Genomic DNA, 17,279 nt, shown 5'->3' on the forward strand with positions numbered 1-17,279 from the left:
GCCAAGGAAAGAAAAACAAAAAAATACGTTTATAAAAATGTACTACAGTAACCTATCTTCTTCTTAAAATGTATTAACCTAACCTATGACAATCACACTTAGTATGACCTCATCCCATCTCGGCACAATTCAAACATACGTACATAAAAGTACAGCTCAGGTTTTTTCATACTACTATCCAAAAAAAACTATCTAATGAAGACGAAGTCGCGAGTAACAGATATATATTACTAATTCAGAAATTAACGCGGACGAAGTCGAGGGCAAAAGCTAGTATGTCATAATAGAATTAATTATTCGTGTAATATAGCAAACGGGACTTAATTTTAATGGCTAATCAAATCTAACTGCTACTTCACAGACCCATGCTTCTATTTCATTAGAAAAATAATACACAATCTGATAGCTTTGTTGGGTTAGTTTATATTTTATTGATAAAATGAGAGTACAGTAGTCCATTTCCTTTTATTATGTGGAAAACTAGGGAATCTACGGTATACCCTTAGGTTTTCTTTAGTTGTATCTTCATTTGTGGTTTCCTGTGCAACGAATCTATGGATGGTTGAGGCTTGAGTGTTCGTTTGAGTTGTTGTGTCAGTCAACTTATTAACAAATCTAACAGGCGTGGTCGTAGTGGTATAAAGGTCCGTCAGTGAGTCAGTACCGGTAAGCGTCGTGCTCTCATCGGTGTAATCCGTGTCGTTTCTAGAACATTCGGTAATATCCCCAGGGGTTGGAACGAACTTCACTACCGGTGGTCTGGCTTTGGAGTAACCGAGGCTGTAGAAGATTTTATCTAGGATGCCGGTCGCACGGAATATGAAAAACATTATTAGTATAGCCATTGCAGACATTATGCAATCGCAAGCTCCTCCTCTATTGACAGGGCACGGACCACCGCCGCCACACATAAAACACTTCAACCTCGCTGTCAGCAGGAATACTATGCATATTGGTATAAGTGATAGCATTTGCAGCACAAATGATATAAAATTGTACATAGTCTGCAAGATCATTCGTATCAAATTTTCTATCATGAGAATGATGGTCATAAAAACCCTCACTAACATTTGTATCCCGCATATTGCGGTTTGTAACACCGCGTGTATTGTACGACACATTTTGGATTATTATCCTGCAAAAAAAAAGTAAGTTTTAGAATGGCTGAAAATTTTTAATTCTTTAAATTAATCAAATTCAAAGATTTACGTCCACAACTCTTTCAGCAACCAAAATTCTATGAACACGAATTTAATTTTACGATTACTAAATTTTTATTTTTTAGTTCATACTCACTATTCCTTGTTGACTCAAATGTAGTACGTAGCTGCATTTAAGTAATTATATATATGTATATATATACATGTATATGAAATTTATAAAAAAGAATGTAAAGTTTTAATAACAATTCTACAAAAACGTATCTATGACACCTGTCATTATATTCGTAAGTTCTAATTCAAAGAAAAAATTGTTTTCTAGAAATAAAATTATCAACATATAACCATAAATTCTAAAGTTAAGTCTACACAATTTGTGAAGTTATTTGAAAGAAGCATTTATTGGTAGTTGATGTTAAATTCTAAAATTTGCTTTAAAATCTCAATAAGACTGAAATTAGTTAGCGTAATAGGTACATAATCGCATAATATAAATAGCAATATCCTGATGCTTACCCACTTAATATAATATTGGTTGAACTAAACTAATTTAATTATGTTTTTACAATAATGTCTTGGTATTACAGCTACAAGTTCTTGAACATTATAATTTATAGTAATAATAATATGACGGGTGAAACAAGAAATTTAAGAAATCAGTCATGGTCGTCACTCGTCACTCAAAGGGTGAGCTAGGCGAAATGTAGGCTATAATATTTGTAAGTAGGACTTAGAAGATACAAATGAACTTGTTCAAGAAATTACCAATTCTAGCTAAGGTTTCATAGTCTTTTTTCGTAAAAAATAATATATGGATAAGGAATATTGATAGTGCAGAAAAACGAAACAAAGAGGTCAGAAAACTAATTAAAATTGCACTCTTTGCTACTCCCACTTCGATTACTTATATGAAGATAGACATTATTAAATGTAAGGAAGGTATAATTGTTTTAAGTCTTTCAACCTTTTTAAAGAGGAAAAATATCTTAAAATCTCTAAATAACACATTATAGGACATTTTGGCTATCGTTTCTAACTAAGGAGTAGTATTGTCATTGCTAAACATTTTTGAAATGACGTGTCAAAATCGTAGACATAATTAATTCATAATGAAGCTATAACATCAAAAAAAGGTTTGGTTTCATTGAATACATACCAAGGCTTCTCTTTAAGAGACGAAACCTCGACGACGACGAAAGACGACGTGCGACCCGGGTGTAGGTTTAAGGGCTGCTACCTAACGCGCGTTAAATGCTCACCTCCACCGTCCAAGCACCTCTCTCTACCTAACCAAATTTGAAAGGAACCTACTAGGACTGCCTTTGACGCACGTTCCAAGAATGAACTGATGTTAGTTCTTGTGAGGCTCAAGTCTTTTAGTATGTTGTGGAGAGATTTGGCTGTTATACCTCTCGCTCCTACTTGAACCACGTAAAAATTTATAACGAATCTATTCTTAGGGAGTTTGTTAGTGGGCTCATACTACTTGTTGACCTTGGTGGCATGGTCTTTGGGGATGTTGGTTTCCCAAGGAACCGTGAGCTCTATTATCACAACGCGCTTTAAAATTATAAAAATATATCTGATCTTATATGGCTTCTCATAGTATTCCATCCGTCCAATCCAAATCCGCTTTAATGATAGAGTAAGACTTGATGTTTTATTTTGTAGCCCTAGTGCCTACTCTCACAAAACCTATTGATTGCCGGTTTGTGGTTATAACTTATTGCGCTCTGGCTACCGAAAGACTAACCGCTTCACTTATGATTTCAAAAACCCTCTCCTAACGACGCGAGTATTTACCGCTATCCAGAAGTACCCTACATCCCACCAGCCAATGCTTAGCAGTTCCAACTGCCTTCCACAGATATAGCAAGTTTTTCCGTACCTTTACCCCATCTAACTAAATTGCTCTGATCTGGGAGAGTCATCTGGAACGCATTGAGATAAAATATTAGCAGTGCTGGCGACCAATCATTAATTAATATTATGTAATTAACGTCTCTCTAGGTTAGTTGGGAAACACATTTTATTAATAATCTAAGCAAATAAACGAATGTTTTAGGGTAGAAGTAAAATAACAGTGTAGAGAGGGAACGAACCCTATTTATTAGTGTGGATCACTACACACCGCGGAACAGGATTTATCACTGCACTTCTCATTCGTGTTTTGTACTAAGCACTATTTTTTTAATAAAATTACTACACTTATACGAAGGACAATAACGGAGTATACATTTATTATATTATTTTTATGAAAATCAAGCTGTATAGCTAACAGGGATTGAAATGAATGAAAAAGCAACCTGTTATTATTGTATCTTTATTGTGACGATGTAATAGCACGCGTTAATAATTTAATATATAATATTCAAATTAAATTGTGAAACATTAAAAGTGCAAATTAATATCTCTTGAGTATATGAGATAGCGAGATACATATGTTTACAGTTTGTAAGCCTGACGCATCATGAGGTCGAAGTAGCAGTCATTGTCAATAGAAACGCTTATGCCGCTGTAGTAATCCATGAACTCTTGCAGAGTTATCTGTGAGAGAACAAAAATAATATTATAAAATGATTATTTACATGAAGTATTAAGAATACAAGACAAGTCAAAGTATGAAAGATAAGCAAATTTATTATTATAATTTATTACCTTTCCATCAACAATGCCATCTGTTTCAAAGTTAGCGAGGAATTTGTTCAAAATAAGTTCCTCCGTCTCTTCACCGCTCATGTATCTGGTATCCAGATATAAATTATTAGTACAAATCATTTATAATATTGCCATAGATATGTAAATGATATATATTTATAATAAATTCAATTCTATTATTTTGTCTTCAAGTCACTAACTTAGCCCTGTTAAAAATTTAAAGCAAAGAAAGTGTCCGGCGTCATAGCTTTAAGCCAAAATATTTTTATGGGCATTAAATTAAAAATATCCATATCACCAATATGTACCAACAATCAATAATCTTGAAAATACATATAATTCCATTAACCATAACAAAAGGTCCTTACTGAACAAAAACAAAATCCTTTATAAAGCATTGGTAAATATTACCTGGGGTTTGAAGTAACAGAATAGACCCCTTTTACATCATCAACGGTGATAAGTCCATCACCAGAGCGATCCAACTTCCGGAATGCCTGCTCCACTATGGCTCGACGACCATCAGACATCGGAGGCTACATAATTACATATTCATATTAACTTGCTGTAAGAATAAAAATGTCCAACTTATGTAGATAAAAAATGTAAACAAAACCTTTAAAATATTTTATCATATGACATAAAATATGTAGATTTTCATAATATTTTTTGATCTGTGATACTAATGTAGATATTTATATTTTGCAGATTATTTTTCAGCAAGTAATAAATTACGATCCCAATGTCGTGATGGAGGCAAAGAAAAATTTATTAAAAAATAATTAAACCTGGCATCCAATGCATGACCAAACTTGACAGGTACTATAGATATATTTGTGAACTTTTCACTGTGATCGAATTATTCAAAAGAAACACCTTTAGAGTTAGATTACTAATTTCCAATATAGAAATTAAAAACAGAATAAAAAATATTTAAGGAATATCAAATATTATTGATAGTGGGAAAGCAAATCTCAATATAGATCTCAAAACAATAAATTCCTATATCTAAAGGAAAGTTAAATATGTATTATGGATGAGGATTATGAAATAATCATTTCCAAACATAAATGAATTATTTGTCTACAACTTAATTTTAATGGACTTCCATAACAGAATAATAAAAAAAGACAGCTTATATAGATGAAGTTTTATATGGTACTAAATATATAATGAGGTAATTATAAGCCATGTTCATGTAATAATAACATACCCGAATCTGAACAAGGAATTCATCAAGGCTGATAGAGCCGCTGTTGTCTTTATCAAACTTCTTAAACAAATTGTCAGCCTCCTGAAATAAAAAGCGTATGACCTTATAAAAAAAATACATTAGTACTAATATATAATAGTATTGATCTATAATATGCTGAAATACTCATAAGAAGTCATAATTTTTATAGAAATAATAGATAATTTTCAATCCACCCACCTCTCTATTGAGCTCCAAACCCGCTTCCTTGATACCATTCAGGAATTCTTCCATATTTAGCTGCTTGCTGCCATCATCATCCATTCTTCTGAAGATTCTGAATAAAAAAATATATATTTGCATAAATATAATACAAAAATTATGTAACTTATATCATGTAACAAAAAGGAATAATAATCTTATTTGTCCAAGTAGATCATATTTTTTTTAAATTTGATTAAATGGCAGCCATTTTGTCACTGGCCATTAATTTCGTTTTTTAAAATTATTCTTCAAAGAGATTGCTATAAATTGTATTAGCTACATTCAAAGCTTAAATAGGTCTTGTCAAGTGTGTCTTGTACAAATCGTTTCACATGTTAAAGAATGCATAGAGTACGAACAACAGCTTCAAGCACATCTTGACCTAATTAAGTGCAGCTAAACTGGGTACAAAAACTCAGCGGTTTTAAACAAGAATTTGTTTATCAATTATCACTTATTGATTCAAAGCAACTGAATGCAGAATTTATGTTAGTAATAAAAAAAAACAGTAAATAAATTGAAGAAAATATTCAAGTCCTTATATAATAATATTGAATTTTTTTATATGAACAAAAATTCAGAAAATAATATTAACAAAAACAAAAGTAAAAATAATTCAAATTTAGCAGCAAAAAGACGGCAAGCTTAGCTTATAACTGATTTTAATGTGCCCGAACTGTACAAGTGCGGCCACCAAAAGTATACATAGCATACATATATTCAAATGTATATGTAGACAAGGTGATTATGTAACATGTAGTGTAGCATATGATCACATATTGTCATAATTTTCACATTTTATCAAAGAAATAAATAATTTCTAAGAACATTAAAAACAAATATGTTATAATAATCTTTAAACTTACACATTTATTTGTGACATAAATCACATTCTAATGAAATTAAATATATAAAATCCTAAATAAATCACTAACGCGAATGAAAATGTTGGAAATAGAATGAAAAATACATTTACACGAGCAGGATTCGAATCTACGGCGTTCAAATTTCTTTATTATTACGAAAATATGTTGAGTTCATGACGTCTTACCTTCCGAGGCCCAGAATTCCTGAAGCGCCTCTCGAGAGACACAGGAGCCTAAGTCTCTCCAATGGATCGGTGGTGGAGTTCAGAGCCCGAACACTCTTCTGTATCAGCTCCTCCTCTTGACGGGAGGTCGCTGATTGAGGACGGTGTAATGCAACTGTAACAAAATAATATTATTGTAAAGGTTAGCAACTGTTAATTAAGTGAAGATGGTCGGTGTTATTCGCGTATTTTCAACCGAATGCGTGGTATGAATAATTTACCAGGTCCATTTAATGCCTATCATATATTGCTCTAATGACAATGCCCCCTGCATTGCCAGTGGATAGCAAACATGAAGAATAAAAATATAAATATGTAGTTAAATTTAAGTCTTTCGATTTGAAAACAACGATTTGTAAAGACATTTTTTTTTTAACTATGTCGTAATAAGGAACAATAATCGGAGATATATTTTAAGTTAATCGGCATCGAAATTGAATAAAATAGTATCAAAAAAATAATATTGAATTTAAAAAAATTACATATAGTTCAAGTGAAATCTGAAATTTATTTCAACGTTAAAGTGTAGGATTTTATAGTTTTTGCTAAAATGTAATAAGTATTAGGGACAGCATGAAAATGTATTATCTAAATATTTAAGTTTATCGAAAGAATAAACAGATAGATTAAAAAGATGTTTCTGTGATAATTTATATATCTGTATGTAAATTTAAATTCTTGAACGTAAGGTATTCACAAAGAACATTAAAAAACTAACCACCTTACAATATTATTCAAATCTATTTATTTAAGTATTTTTAAAAATGGTTATGAAAAAAAAATATAACCACGCGGGGGGTCTTACAAAAGGCCACATAAATATAGTGACAGAAAGTTATGCAGGACATAAAGACAGCTTCAAAATAAAAATATTATTATGAAATATTATTGCTAATAATTAACTAAATAAAACAATTTTTGATAATAAAAAATATCATTTATATGATGAACTGAACTAACATAAGCACAGTCGTTACTATCTTTGACTTGCCAAAACCTGCAACGAGATCAATGAATTATATAAAAGTAACGCATTGTGAGTTTTCATCCAAATTGCTGTATCTGCATTTAGCTTACAAAAACAAACCTATACTGGCTTGCGACTTGATTATAATACAATAAAAAAAACAGATATGTATTTATAAATAAAACGGTACTATGATCCCTAGTTAATGCAATTAAAAATTTACAATTAGTAGATTAATTAAAATGATAATTTCAATAAAAACAACCATTTTATACAATATAGCTTAGAAAATGAATACTTTAAGACCGTAGTTATGTTCTAGAACACACGGGGTTGGGGTATGAAAACAGATGATGATACAATTAAAGTTAACAGAACATATTGTCTGTTAAAGAATCGATACTCGCGCCATTTCATAAAATATTCATTAACCATGTTGCTTTCTCTTCTTTATGCGAATAAATAGAAATAATGAAGTTTTGTTTAATGGACGTAACTTATTCTTAACTATATATATAACAAGACCGACAACCGTACTACAATCTTGTTTTGAGCTACTTACTGTTAGATGTTGTAGTTTTTCGATGCATTTTTACAAGTTTCGCACAAACAAATTCCTTAAAAACATGACATTAACAATACTATATTGTATTAGTCTTCGCAGCTTCGTTTCAGAGAAGCCGGGTAGTAACCGGTAACGTCTAAAGTATTTGACGTTTGATGTCGAACTGATTACTAAACTCAGTGTCGCCTCACGGTAGAAACTACAAACTTCTAAACTGGCAGTATCTCTTAGCCAAAAGACAGATGACGCGGTTTTTAAAAGCAAAACTTTCCATGCATACAAGTCGAACTTCATATGCGTGTAATTAAATTTTCATATTTATGTTTTGAAAAATGCATAGTTATTTCTTCCTTTAGCTGTTTAGCATGTTTTGACCGTTTCAGTTAGTGATCTCGCCAACATCTTTGTTCATATAAGCAATCTGTGGAAAGTGTCAAGGCATATCAGCGTTAACTAACCGTGTCATTTAAACCCATCTTGGAACGCTCCACTAAAATTACTAATTAACTATATCTACTCATATATAATATCCAATTTCTATAACTAATTACTATGTCGTTAGCCTAGTTCTGATTATTTAGTACAATAAAATTAATGACGCGATAGGTAATAGGTATTAAGGATTTTTTTCAATTTAAATATACATTCGTCTTGAAGTAAACATGTTGTGTGACTTTTAAAACTCACAAACACGTGTAGATATAGTGTTGTAAATTTGGTTTATTGGATGAAATCGCTTATCTCAAAAACTATTGGTGCGATATGAAACATTTTTTTATATGATATAGCCTATATACCTGATAAAGCTACGAGGGGAAAATACTATTTTTAAGAGCTCTCCTTCTGATCTTTTCTTAAGTATTCAAACAGACAAAAAAATCATGTCTGAGGGCATTAAATTATAGTTACCTACAATATAAGATTATATGACCTGGCAGTTTTACTTAAAGCGTCTTATATCTGAAATATCTTCTTAATGTAACTTAAACTTTGCACATAAATTCAATTTGTACGCAATAAAAGTGGCAAGCAAAAGTCCTCTTAATGCAAACTAATAAATTTTCCTTCATTATAAAATGTTAGTAATTGAGTACAAACTTTCCCATTTACATTTAACAAAATAATGTGACACGCAACTTTTACCATACCAAAACTATTCTTTTACTATTACTTTTTAATTAAGCAAAATCAGGTCAAGTAGCTCAGCTGTGGCGTGTATTCCGATTACAAAGAAAATTAATAGCAGTATTTTAATACCTTTATATTTAACTTTTCTTCGCTCCTTCAGTTCAGGTTACAAGGTTGAACAAAACAAAACCATCGAACGGATGTCTACTGCAGTGCAGACTTAAGCATCGCAGGGCCAGTAGCCAATTCTATTGTAATGCCTTCTGACTTACTATACGTACGTGACTATATTTATACGACCTACTTTAAAAAGAAAGCTACGACAATAATTTCACGAATTTCAGTTATCAACTTTATTCTATATGGGATGCTCAAATGATTTTACACATTTAAATAGTGGAATAAACTCGGTAAAGATAAGCGGATTTAAGAATACGGAGTTCATTTTTGTGCGGACCTTGTCACAAAATAATACTCTTTAGATTAATCCAGCATTGATCGACTGGGAATCAAAAACGTATAAGTTTTTGGCAGTCTGAGTTATAAATTTAAACTTACTAGCTTATGCCTGCGATTTCCGTATTAATTCCCGATTTTGGAATTGATTTCAGTAACAAACATATGTTTGCTTAGATCATACGCCATTTCGGGGTAAATTAAATCGTATACATTCATCCCATGTATGATTTAATATAAAAGTCTTGTTATTGTGAACTCTGAGGAAAATCTATTCAATAGCAAGTGTGCGAAAGAGTAAGAAAATTCCATCCAACGGCTCAAGCACACGTCCATTCATCCATTATTCATTTCCGTTCATACATCATACATTCATATAATCTAACTTATACTATGGCCATCCACACTATTCCATTATAAAAATAGGTAAGTAGTTATATATAATCGTTTAAGAAAAAATGTATTTAGTTTCATATCTTATTGTACAATTAGGTTGTGTTGCTAAATTTATATCGAAGTAATAATCCAATACGCATTTTTTCTAGTCTGGCAACTAAATTAAAGTATAATGAATAATTATTAATTAAAATTACTTTACACCTGGTTGTGAAAGCTCTATAGCGGCGATTGACATCAGCTTATAGAGGGCTACGGTACGATCTGATTTGAAACGAAGAGTCTTTTAGCCAAGTCACCACAATGATAACAATTTCAGGTGACTGTGCCTGGCTACACTTCTAATGTAAGGACATTTTGAAATTGGAACTGTGCATAGTGAGCTCGATACTTAAAAATCTGTACTGGCTGGTCATAATGAGCATGAGGACTTGAGCTACTCCACACGCAGTACGGATTTTAATGACCATCAAAGAAGATTTATTGGGGCGGAGGCAAACAGCCCTCATACTGGCTGACAGGTTGGTTGGTTTGTACGTGTCTGTCTCATACCGGCCAGTTTGCGAATTAAATAAGTAATTCTTTCCATATGTCTAATTTAACTATTTTAAGGCCACATATTAGTGCATTATCACTTTGAAAAACTTATTATTATAAATATATTAAGGTACCTTATAAAGTGAATAATTTGATTTCATTTTAAAATACGCTATAGAATATTTCATTTTATAGGTCTGTAGATAATTGTCTCGACAGAAATATATGTATGAAAATGTAAATACGATCAGTTTGTACGTGTACATACAAACACGTTTTAAGACCAGACACATCGTTTCCTTGAAAATGATTTCATTTTAACGAAGCACAGAATTTTTAGTATCATCTGTGCCGTGAGTGCTGAAAGCGTTAAATGTCTATTTTATGATAATAGTAAGAACGAATGTGATAATACGCACATTATATTGTCCTATCTAAATGCATTACATAATAAGACGTCTATTCTATATAGGTAGCTGCGAATGTAAATACAATCATAGCCATATTTTTGACAATGGATACAGTTAAGAACTACCTTAGAAAATAAAACATACATAGGAAACATTTAATATCTAGTATAAGTGTATTTTACTCAAACGTTTGTTTTTAGCATAGTTAAAATTTTTTTCTGCAAAGAATAACAATTTATACGGTATTTATAATAAAATCTACCAAAGTTTTTCAAATAATTTTAAGCCCTCCCTTAAGCGTGACTATCGAATTCAAAACTATCGACCGAAAAGCAATTTTGTTCTACCCTTTAGGAAAAGAGAAAATTACACATTGCACTATATTAATTTCACAAACATACATTAATTTTATTTTATGAATTTCATAGCAACGAGGATAGCAACGGAAAAAAGTATTAATTTTTTTCTATTCATTGCTCTATAAATACGGCAGTAAAAATGTTTCATCGTAGTTTAGTCTGCAAATTTTTTATTAAAATTTATAGCTCATGGCCTGATCAGTGTAAAGAGAATATACAATTGAATAAACCTCCTTACTCGTGTAGGTCACAATCTGTTCGCTAGCTCTTCCGTAAATTATCTGTGGTTCACAAAGAAACATGTCGAATATTGAAAGTTATCCATACAGGTGTATATTCTGAAAACGCTATACCATCGCCTGTTTCACATATTTAAAATCGACACGCCCGTATGTTTCATGTAGTCAGATAATATTAATATAAAACGGCACATTTAATTTATGTACCTCACCCTATATTTGTGACAACTGTGACTCACGAAAGGTTAAAAAAAAGAATCTAATTGACAGTTCACAAAACAATTGTTATATTTTTTATAAGTTTACATAAAGAGGAAACCTAATTGCATCATGTACCTACCTACTCAATACAATTTATCATAAACGTAATTAAACTAAAGTTTATAAAAATAATCGATTGATAAATAAGTAGGTATAACGAATAAAATGATATAAAACAGTTAATATATATTTGTTAAATAAAACAATTAAATACTCACGTCCGGCGTCCATATTCAGCGTGGTTTCCTTTTTAGTGTCACCCTTGGACTTCTGAGGGCTGTCGTAGTTGAAGCAGGCTGAAAAGAAAATCTAATTATAATTTTATAAAAAAAAAACACAATAAAACTGTATTATTTGAACCGCCTCAGAGTTCTATACCTTGTTATATTTCGTTAAAAAAAAACTAATGCTTATGAACTGACGCTAATTTTGTCACACCTATAATTTGTACTCCTTAGGGAACTGAGTAATATTTTTTCCCAGAACACGTCTTGCATGGTTTGTTATTTTTTTTAACAGTTCATTTAATAGCATTACTCCACCTCATTTACAGGCAGGTTTATTATGAGAGAGAAATTACCTTAATAATTGGATCTTTTTTTAATATTGAAAATACATATAATCTTTTTAATAACTGCAAACGAACATCGTTAAAATATCTTTAAGATTTTCCATTTCAATGCTCTACCAATAAAAATCCGTTAACAATTTAAATATATAAAATCTATCATCAGTTACAAATTTTACTACAACTTGATGATAATAATCATAGGCAGACAGACAGAAAGCTTTGCCTGAATAATAAATATGTATCATATAGTATTCAAACAATTGTCTGGCTATCATTGTCTATTTCATAATTACAAAATCGATACCGTACATCGCTTGTTAGACTTTTCAATGTTATTTCAAAGTAATTTAGTTGGCCTTCAATTAATTTAGTACTAGATTACCATGACAGTTGATTTTACTAGATTTTACTAGACTTGATTTTACTAGATAATGCAGAAAATATTTTTTTCAAAAGTTTGCAGTAAAATGAAATACGTCAGGAAAATTACATTTTAATGTTATTCAGAAATAGTCAAGGAAAATATTGTTGCTGTCTAGTAATTCCACGGTACCTCAAAAACCTCTGTAAATATAAATATCTACATATAAAAAAAAAAATTAAGTGTCTTTCCGTAATATTTAAAGAACCGTTTTATACTACATTCGTATGTAAATGCATATGGTACATACATCAAAATATTAGTATTTTCAATTTTTGTCTGTCTGTTTGTTCCGACTAATCTCTAAAATGTTGGGCCGATTTTTACGGCTTTTCTGTTGGCAGGTATCTGATATAAAAAGGAGTAACTTAGGCTCCTTTTTATCTCCATCTCGTATCCCGATCCCGAAGTTAAGCGTTATCACGCTCGAGTGGGAGACGGGAGGCATGCGGCGAAATTTTTTTTTTTATTGTTTTTGTTCTCTTTTTACGCAAACGGAGGCGCGGGTAACAGCTAGTGTATATATGAAATACATATCGTTATAGCTGTGTCTATACAGATTGAAACTAGAACTTATGTAGTAGAATTAAATACAATATATTTTACCTAAATGTATTTGTCGTTTCACACCGACTAAGTCAGAAAAAATATTGCTCAAGGATTTAAGTCGCCGAAATACTATTCAACCCTGTTATTTTTACACGATTGCCACTCTGTAGTGAATTTAAGAGAATTAAAACGAATGAATAAAAAAACTTTTAAGTAAAAAATAATTATAAAATAAATCAAGAGATGCTAGTAACATTTTAAATCCAAAACAAGTATCGAAGACCAAGTGTGGTCCTCGCTATGAGGTTTAGTTAGGCTCCAATGAGCACATCACAATGATTCAACCCAACCCACGCCATTAAATCCTGTATATGATCTTGTTGATTGAGGAAGTCTTCCAACTATATATTTTCTAATCTGTGCTAACATATATCGTATAGACTATAGACTATACATATAATACTTGGTTCATAATCTCCGTTCATATGTAAATTACCCATCTTTATAATACAAGTAACATGCTCGAGTACTCACTATCTAATATAAAAGACGGCTGGTATTGGTGGAGTGATCGAAATCATACATTACGAGTTAATTCAAAATAAAATGGTTAAAAAACTTCTCTTTACGCAACAAGTACCTACCTATTATTTTTCGAATACTACGATTTAAGAAAATCTTTGCCAAATTACATTCGTCGATGAATTAACAATAGATATTTGAATATAATCACCGAAACAAGTAAGAATTTTATCTTTAAAACTCAAGAACATAATACACAGTTTGCAAGTACGTTTTTTTCAATTTCGTTACAAATAAATAATGTAAAGCATATCTACTCATCCTCTTCAGAGGAATTATTATTAATGGCAAACAAATTATTGGTTATTACATCTGTCACTATAAATAAGTTACTATTTATAGTAACAGAATATTTAGTTCATAAAACTAACCGTGCTAAGGGTAGACTAGTCGATCCGCGGCGAGAGTTAGTGGCTGAATAAAAATGTCACTTTGTGGAATCAAGAATGATCGATACATATAAAACATTTACAAACATTGCTGATTGCTGTCAAGCAAATTACCTCATATCTCTATCAGATCTTTATTAACCGTACAATAAAAATGTATAAATAAATAATGGAAATTTTACATTAGGTACCTACTTGTGGCTATAGTGTTTGAATCACAGAAATAATTTTGATAAAATCACTTGATGTATGGTGTGGTATTTGGAAATTTTCTTTAAATTATTATCAAAGTTTACCTATCTATGACTTGTTTGAGTAAGACTGCAGGCGTGACTCACATTATGACTGTCAGGGAAATTGTTTAACCTTGCTCCTTATTTTGCTTCGAGAACTTTAACTCAACACATTTAAAATTAAATCAAAAAATGTTATGTCATTAATACTTTTCTTTGAAAAACGTTAGTGATTGTAAGTAAGTGTTTTTGTCTTTATGTTAAATTTAGATTACGACATAAATGTCTGACATTAATAAAAAAAATTATAAAACCGAGTTTTGTTTACGGTTTTTTATATATTACTTGTTTTTTTTCCAGTGAATTAGTTTTCAATAAACAATATAATAATTATTGGCAAAATCAGCGGAGTCAAAAAAATAACAATTACGAACTCACTACAGATCCAGATATGAGTTATACAGAAATAAAATTTAAAGAATTTGACAATTCTATTTTTCATTCCTTTTTTGTAAATATTAAATTTCTAGATACTTGAACTTACAATAAGTATAAGTTTAAGATATAATGCACACTTTTTATAAAACTATTGTCTCGTTAAGGAAGAAATTTAGAACACCTTTCTCATTTAAAATATAATAAAAAGGCCTGGGATCAAACTTCAATGCAAGTAGAGGAATAAGTGTGTCACATATTAAATACAAATTAAGAGGGCTTTATATTTAAAGTAAATAAAACTACATCTAGTATATTTCTCCGTTTTCATTAATTTCTTGAAATTTCCACAATAATGCCTTATTATCGTTAATTTATGGAATCTGTGCTGTAAGATTTATAAATGCGTAATAAAATTTTTAAACTTACCCGCCATTGAGGCGCTGCTCATCCTGCCACGTGTAAAATCAATCTTGAATTTATTTCTATTCCGTTAAAATAAAAACACAGCTCCAATTTCTTATTCAAAATTTGATGCCGATAAATGTGAGTTATGTCAATTAATTATTTTTAATTTAATGTTTTATACGAAATGCAATAAGAAGTATATATGTTTATGCGTATTTAAACTACATAAACAAATTATACTAAAAACAATATTTTAAAATTATACAAAAATTACAAAACGTCTTATAATTTGAAAAACTGTAAACGTTTTACAACCCAAACAAGTAATATAGTACCTACCAGGTAATCAATGACAATATACAAAAAGTACGTTCAAAGTATCTGACTCAAGAGGACTGTCAATTTCAGTCGGACAGTGACAGCTGTAACATACCGCTTAACAACAAATATGAGAATTAATACAGAGGCAAATAAACTCACCTGAATTATATTTTAAAGGGATAGAAGAAATATAAAATGGCCCCAGGTAAAAAAGGTGCCGTACGAGGAAAACGATCAAATCAACATGTGGAACGTAATTATGCCGAGAGGCTACACGATCTGAGTATACAGTCGTCCGAGGAAAGCGAGGAAAGCACAGAAAACTCCGACGATGAAGCTGTTCCGCCTTCATTTGCCATTAGTATGTGGGATTTAAATCACTGCGACCCCAAAAAGTGCTCTGGAAGAAAACTCTCACGACATAACCTTATAAAAAATCTCAAACTGGGCCAGAGATTCCCAGGACTCGTTTTATCTCCAGTCGGAACACAGTGTGTAAGTCCTAATGACAAAGAAATTATTGAAAAATTTGGTTTAGCTGTAATAGATTGTTCATGGGCGAAGATTGATGAGACTCCATTTGGCAGAATGAAATCAGCACATCCTAGACTGTTGCCTTTTTTGGTTGCCGCTAATCCTATCAATTACGGAAAACCATATCAGTTAAGTTGCGTTGAGGCATTGGCCGCAGCTATGTTTATAACAGGACACCGAAAGGAGGCCTCATTTTACTTATCTAAGTTTTCATGGGGCCATTCATTCTTAGAACTGAACTCTGAAGTGTTAGATATTTATTCGAGTTGTTCTGACAGCAAGAGTGTGGTTGAAGCACAGAATAAATTTTTACAATCTGTACAGTCTGAAAAAGATACAAGATCTATGTGGCCGTCTAGCAGTGATTCAGAAACTGATTCTGAAGAAGTTGAAAATCAAGAAAAATCATAATATTTATAGTGGTTACTAATGTTAAAATATGTAATAAATTTTAATTTAAGCGTTTTGTATTTATTTTTATCATTATAGGTCAAACTTTTTTTTACAAATACTCCTATATAATAAAAGAAATAGTTATGTTCATAATATTCACTATTTAAATAGTCATATCATTTTGTTTAAAGCGCCCTCTTGTAGTGAACAGTAGGACTAGTACTGCATTATACACCATATACACTATTCAGTTGTTACATACTAGTTGATCGTGATTGATTACAGATGGCGTTGTTGTGGAAATGAGTTAAGGAATTGTTTTTAACAGCCATGCAACGTGCTTGCTGTTTCCCGTTTGTCCGTTAGTTTAGTTTCCTGCAGCTATTGGAGGGTGGAAGTTGTGTTTTGTCGTGCGGGATCTTGTCGATAACTCACGAAAAAACTTTAATAACTTAATTCTGAGTGAACGTTGAGTGATACTTACAGTGAGTGTGTTATCAGTGTATGTATGTGTAAAAAGTTTTTTTGCATGGGAGTGACTTTGAAACTTCACGGTAAGTTAGTTGGAGGCTAACTTTTATACAACCTGTCACGCAGGTGTCTCTCCTGTTACTGTAAGTCACTCACCTCAGTCATGAATGCGTATTGCAGCTTTCCAAAAACTGATTTGAACTAGAACTGCCCAGTATTAGAACTTTTGAAACTCAAAATTTGATATTATATTGAGAAAACTTTAGTATTGAGTATGTGTTTGTGGATGG

The 17,279-nt window shown here is 31.3% G+C and overlaps 3 protein-coding genes and 1 long non-coding RNA gene across 8 annotated transcripts in view; 3 read left to right on the top strand and 1 right to left on the bottom strand.

The window, feature by feature from the left end:
- Positions 1-3,467: 3,467 nt before the first annotated feature.
- LOC116765574 (calcyphosin-like protein) overlaps positions 3,468-17,279 on the bottom strand; it is a 38,137-nt gene continuing 24,325 nt past the window's right edge. The window contains exons 1-8 of one of the 3 annotated variants that reach the window (XM_032655088.2): positions 15,292-15,328; positions 11,901-11,978; positions 6,326-6,479; positions 5,251-5,347; positions 5,032-5,112; positions 4,230-4,354; positions 3,819-3,903; positions 3,468-3,707 (exon numbers count right to left, since the gene is read on the bottom strand). In XM_032655088.2, coding sequence (XP_032510979.2) covers positions 3,606-3,707; positions 3,819-3,903; positions 4,230-4,354; positions 5,032-5,112; positions 5,251-5,347; positions 6,326-6,479; positions 11,901-11,978; positions 15,292-15,313 — 744 coding nt within the window. In that variant the 5' untranslated portion in view covers positions 15,314-15,328 and the 3' untranslated portion in view covers positions 3,468-3,605. Of the gene's footprint in view, positions 3,708-3,818; positions 3,904-4,229; positions 4,355-5,031; positions 5,113-5,250; positions 5,348-6,325; positions 6,480-7,893; positions 8,046-11,900; positions 11,979-15,291; positions 15,329-17,279 lie in introns of those variants that run through there. The other 2 variants (XM_032655087.2, XM_032655089.2) reach the window with 2 other exon arrangements.
- LOC133319041 (uncharacterized) lies at positions 9,778-13,128 on the top strand. The gene is made up of 3 exons (XR_009752734.1): positions 9,778-9,906; positions 10,196-10,397; positions 13,019-13,128. It is a non-coding gene; the product is annotated as an uncharacterized LOC133319041 (long non-coding RNA).
- Positions 15,661-16,586, top strand: LOC116765575 (18S rRNA aminocarboxypropyltransferase). Its single transcript, XM_032655091.2, has one exon. It carries the CDS (start codon positions 15,787-15,789, stop codon positions 16,534-16,536), a length of 750 nt encoding a protein of 249 aa, XP_032510982.2. The 5' UTR covers positions 15,661-15,786; the 3' UTR covers positions 16,537-16,586.
- LOC116765803 (protocadherin-like wing polarity protein stan) overlaps positions 16,769-17,279 on the top strand; it is a 93,872-nt gene continuing 93,361 nt past the window's right edge. For all 3 annotated transcript variants that reach the window (XR_009752733.1, XM_061521952.1, XM_061521953.1), the window contains exon 1: positions 16,769-17,072. The gene's annotated coding sequence lies outside the window, so the exon portion shown is untranslated. The remainder of the gene's footprint in view (positions 17,073-17,279) is intronic.

The sequence above is a fragment of the Danaus plexippus genome, chromosome 11, assembly GCF_018135715.1.
Source record: "Danaus plexippus chromosome 11, MEX_DaPlex, whole genome shotgun sequence".
NCBI classification, from domain to species: Eukaryota; Metazoa; Arthropoda; class Insecta; order Lepidoptera; family Nymphalidae; genus Danaus; species Danaus plexippus.